We start from the raw sequence: 5345 nt of genomic DNA on the forward strand, positions 1-5345 counted from the left end.
CTCCCCTAGGAGGAAAGGCTGAGGGAGCTGGGCTTGTTCAGCCTGGAGAAGAGAAGGCTGAGAGGGGATCTCATCACCACCTACAAATATCTCAAGGGTGGGGGTCACGAGGATGGAGCCAGACTCTTCCCAGTGGTGCCCAGCGCCAGGACAAGGGGCCATGGGCACAAAGTGAAGCAGAAGAGGTTCCAGGTGAATATGAGGAAACAATTCTCGACTTGGAGGGTGCCCGAGCCCTGGCCCAGGCTGCCCAGGGGGGCTGTGGAGTCTCCTTCTCTGGAGATCTTCAACCCCCGCCTGGCCGCTGTCCTGTGCCCCCTGCTCTGGGTGAGCCTGCTTGAGCAGGGGGGTGGGCTGGGTGATCCCCGGAGGTCCCTTCCAACCCTTGCCAGTCTGGGATTCTGTGATTCTTCGCGTGCAGCCATCGTTGTTAAAATGCCAATGAGCTCTTGATTAGTGAGAAACACCATGCTGGGGTAAGAGCCTGAGCAGCTTCCTACGGGCTTACGGCATCCTGGAGGCTCGGTCTCCCTCCTTAACCTACCTTTCTTAAGAAGAAAAGTAGGAGAAAATCAGGTGATTCAGATGATTCACATTCCTGGGGCTGTGAATAGGTTGTGGGCACCTGGATCACAGGGAAAACAAAAAAAAAAATACGTTCCCTCTCGGGGTAGGGAAGTCTAAGAGCAGGGACAAACCAGGGGACGGCTTCCAGCTGAAAACCGACCGGGAAGGGCAGAGGGGAAGGAGGAGATTCCTGCCTCCTAGAAGTCGAATTAGTCAACCTGAAATGTGCCGTTAGAGAAGGAGGAAGGGAAGATCAACTGTGTGGTGTTCCTCATAGATGTATTCTGGTGCAGTGCTGTGCCAGGAGAACTCAGAGATCTCCCATTGGGAAAGAGATGTAGGCTCAGCTTGGACGGGATCTCCCGGAGTTACCTGCCCTCGAATCCCCCGCAAAGGGGGAAGAGCCCACGGCGCAACGAAAAACGAATCGCTCAACCCTTGAGCTCAACCCCTAATTCTGGTCAAATCCAGCACCGCAACAAACGGCACGTGGGTTCCTAAAATCTCCGTGAAGTCACTTAAAAGGAATTTATTCCTTACACAACGGGAGGGACGGCGACCTAAATGCCACAGAAGTAGGTTTTACTCTGGCTTTCACCCCAAATCCTGAGAGCAGGTATTAAGCAAGCGATGGCAAGCACAGATCCAAAGAACGGGGCAGAGCAGGGCTGGGTTTGCAATAGTTAAAGGCTGTGGTTTGCAGCACTCCATCAACATCTCTGGGCCCAGCAGAAAATATTGGGGAGTTTGCCTCCACCCGTCTGCCTGTACGAAACCGGGGGGCACGGGACATCCCCGGAACGGGGACTGGAACACCCACAAAGGGTCCGTGTTGAGCTGAAAGGGCCGTGACGTGTCCCAGATGAGGGATGTTACCCAGCGCGGGGAAACAGTGAGACGGAAGGAAAAGTGGGGGGCTCGTTGTGACGAAGAGAGAAGCGAGGGCGTGCGGAAGGTCCGATGACACGCAGAGCTCTTCGGACCCTGCTGACTGCACAGGGTGAGTTCGGGCGCCTGCCACGTAGCGAAAGCCCTGCGGAGATTGATGGTGGGAGAAGCCACCCCAGAGACGGACACGCTGCCACCCATAGAATCATAGAATCACAGAATGTTTCGGGTTGGAAGGGACCCCTAGAGGTCATCTAGTCCAACCTCCCCCCGCCGTGAGCAGGGACACCACTCCCTAGATCAGCGTTGCCTGAGTTAGAGAAGCGGGGTTCGCTTCTCCTGGAGCCTCCGCTTCTCGGAACTCATTTGCCATGGGGCAAAGATACCGAGGCTCACGGCTGGAGGCAGCACTGGCCCCAAAGCAGAGTCTGGCAGAAGCAAGAGCAGCAGCAAAAGCCAAAGGTGGCTTTGCCAGGTGGGGAAACGTCAGCGTCACAACTGCCTGGTGATGCCCAGGCCCGGGTTGAAGAGCAGGCGGTAGAGCCGACATCTCCAGACAGCACTCGGAGGGGGTGGGAGCCCACGGCGAACACCGCTCTGCACGGGAAAGCAGGACCCCGGGGCTGGGGGCTCGGCGGGCTCCGCGAGAGGGGGGCGCGGGCGGCGCCGCCCCCAAGGGAGTCCCTTGGGAAGGGTGCCAAGCCCCGGCACCTTAAAGCAAAGCTCCCCACGCCACAGGGGGAACGCTGGAAGGTGAAGCGGAGGAGACGCAGGCACTGGGAAGGGGGACCCAAAGCTACACCATGGGTTTAAAGCTCCCAGACAGACAAACACCGCAGGGAACTGCCTGAACTAAAGCACATGGAGAAAACGAGGAGGGAGGGAAGAGGAGCAAAGCCCCGTGGGCAGCGCAGGGCACGCCGCCGTTGCAGAAGGGTGCGGGGTAGGAACCCCACATGGTCACCTTATTCCTCCCCCTTATTTGCCTTCTGCCGACAGGAACGGGTCAGTCGGGGTGTTGATACTCCACGTGAAGCGAGGGAGATGATTCCTTGATGGAAACCATTTAGTAAACCCGAAGTAACCACAGCCCCAAATTACCCCTGTCCTGCTGTGGCCACAAACAGCTGCTGCAAACGGCGGGGTGGGCACCAAAGAAGGACCCAAACCCAAGAGCCCCTTCTCTGCAGGTGAACAACCCCCAGCACGCCCCAGCCACCACCAGGTCGGCCTTAAAGATGACACGGGGCTGGGCTGAGCAGGAGATCTGCGTGCAGGAGGGCTGGGGCTTGCCGCGGCAGCTTCCCCGCATGGCACGGATCCCGCTCAGCCTCCCCGGCTGGCCTCGCCTGGCATCCTGGGCTTCCACCCTGAGCACCATCCAGGCACGGGGTGGTAATAGCCTTGGGTTATTTGGCATCGCAGCCAACAGAGCGCCCCCTCCTCCGTGTCCCCCAGGAGGACCCCTACCAGCCACCGGTGGCGCAGAAAGAGGAGGAGGGGCAACGGGGCGGGGGGGTTCGTTTGCTCAGCCAGTGGTTCCTGGAACCCAGCCTGTTGCTTGCCAGATCTCTGTCACCTCCGAGGAATGCGGGGAGGATCCAAAGCGGTTTCCTCCTGAGCACTCCTCCTTCCCTACGCAGCTCGGCCACGCGTTGCCTCCACCCTCCTCTCCATCCAGCTCCCAGCCCCACCAGCCCACCTTCCCACCCCACCACCCCCGCCTTGGCCACCTCGCTGCCCCTCCTTGGCTTCCCAGCTTTCCTCAACCCCTTCCCTCTTCCTTTCTTTCTCTCCTCCTTTCCTCCTCTGCCCATCAACCACTCCCACTCCTCCTCCGGCTCCTTTCCACGCTGCTCTCCAGCCGGGCTGAAGTGGCTCTGGATTACCCCCAGCCATCCATGCTATGCATTGCCCAGTAAATCCTCATACTTATTTTAAAACCCAAGCCCTTGGTAAAGCCTGGGCAGGGGGAAAGGGTCCAAACCATGCTCAGGGCAAGGTATTTGCCCTCGATGGCAGAGCAAGGTCTGGGGGGCGGCTGAGCTGCCACCAAAGCTGCCGAATTGCCTTCTGCTGGCTCCTATGGAGCCAGCCCCGTTTCCTGATCCTCCACCAGCCCTGCAGAAGGGCAGAGACAACTTTCCCAATGGCAAAGGCTCAGTGGGGGAGAGTATCTCCACCACAGCAGGCAGCAGGAGAGGACAAGGGGGAGCCCAGGATGAAACTTGTCCCATCCTGTGAACACGATCCCCCCCCCCAGCCCCAGTCCCTCACCACCAATGCACGGACGGCGACTCCGCCTGCCTGCCACGGTGGGCGAGTGACTCACAGTTCTTTGTAGTTGGCATCGTACAGAGTTGCCCACTTGTTCTGCTGGTGCGGCTGCCACTTTATGGACTGGTAGTTGGGATCCAGGTAGGAGCCATTCAAGCTGTCGTTATCTTGAATCAGGCCTGGGGTGAAGGGAAAAGACACATTTTAGAATCATAGAATCAGAATCATAGAATCGTCTAGCTTGGAAAAGCCCTTTAAGCTCCCCCAGCCCAACCATTCCCCTACCCCTGCCATCCCACCCCCAAACCCTGGCCCTCAGCACCGCCTCTGCCCGGCTGTTAAATCCCCCCAGGGCTGGGGACTCGACCCCTTCCCTGGGCAGCCCCTTCCAGCCCCTGACAGCCCCAAGGGGAAGGAATTGTTCCCCATGCCCAACCTCACCCTGCCCTGGCACAACTTGAGGCCGGTGCCCCTCGTCCCATCGCCCCTTCCCTGGGAGCAGAGCCCGACCCCCCCGGCTCCCCCCTCCTCTCAGGCAGTTGGAGGCAGCCATGAGGGCTCCCCTCAGCCTCCTCTGCTCCAGGCTGAACCCCCCCAGCTCCCCCAGCCGCTCCCCAGCAGCCTGGGGCTCCAGACCCCTCCCCAGCTCCACTGCCCTTCTCTGGACACGCTCCAGCCCCCCCAGGTCCTTTTCCACCGGGCAGCTTTCCAGCCCCTCTGCCCCACGCCTGGAGCGCTGCGTGGAGTTGTGGTGACCCCAGGGCAGGACCCGGCCCTTGGCCTTGTTGACCCTCATACGGTTGGTGTGGGCCCATGGATCCCTTCCTTTGTTTGGGGCTCCAGACCCCTCCCCAGCTCCGACGGAGCGGCCAGCTGGGTAAGGGCACAAGGAATTACCTGGCACCGTCCATGTGGCCAGCCTGAAGCTTGCCCCCACCATGGGCACCAAGCCTGGGCCAGGATGAGCTCACCACCCTGCTCCCCTCCTGGGGGCTCAGCCGGGGTGAGCCCCACTGGCCAGCACCCTGCAGCACCCACATGCCCTCCTCCCAAGCACCCTGGCCCACTGGGGGGTGTTAAGGGGAAAGGGACGGGGACACACACACACAAAAAGCACGTACCTGGTGAGAGCGCTCCCGGCTGGTGCCAGGGAGGCGTTTGGACTCTGTCGGGGTTGAGCGGCACGGACCCCATACCCGGCTCCTGCTTTATCAGCCCGTTGAGCATCTGTGCGTTGAGGGTGGTGGGGGGCGACTCGGAGTGTTTCCGCTTCTTGGCAGGGTGCACCGGGAGGCTGCAGAGACCCGCGGGAAAGCAAAGGCTGAGCAGGAAGGCAAGAGGTGGGGAGGGAACAGCCCCGCACGGCCCGTGGCCAGGGAAAAAGCTGGGATGTCACATAAAACCCAAAAGCTTAGAATAGAATAGAATCATAGAATCGCTTTGGTTGGAAAAGCCCTTTAAGATCATTGAGTCCAACCGTTCCCCTACCCCTGCCATCCCACCCCCAAAACCCTGTCCCTAAGCACCTCATCTGCTCTTCTTTTAAATATCTCCAGGGATGAGGACTTGACCCCTTCCCTGGGCAGCCCCTTCCAGCCCCTGACAGCCCCAAG

General features: G+C 60.0%; 1 protein-coding gene across 1 annotated transcript in view; it reads right to left on the minus strand.

Annotated features, from left to right (window-relative positions):
- MYRF (myelin regulatory factor) overlaps positions 1-5345 on the minus strand; it is a 67588-nt gene that overhangs the window by 27279 nt on the left and 34964 nt on the right. Inside the window, exons 7-8 of the mRNA XM_035889676.1 lie at positions 4854-5026; positions 3788-3911 (exon numbers count right to left, since the gene is read on the minus strand). Of these exons, the coding sequence (XP_035745569.1) occupies positions 3788-3911; positions 4854-5026 (297 nt within the window). The remainder of the gene's footprint in view (positions 1-3787; positions 3912-4853; positions 5027-5345) is intronic.

The sequence above is a fragment of the Egretta garzetta genome, unplaced genomic scaffold, assembly GCF_000687185.1.
Source record: "Egretta garzetta isolate BGI_Z169 unplaced genomic scaffold, ASM68718v1 scaffold300, whole genome shotgun sequence".
Taxonomy (NCBI): domain Eukaryota; kingdom Metazoa; phylum Chordata; class Aves; order Pelecaniformes; family Ardeidae; genus Egretta; species Egretta garzetta.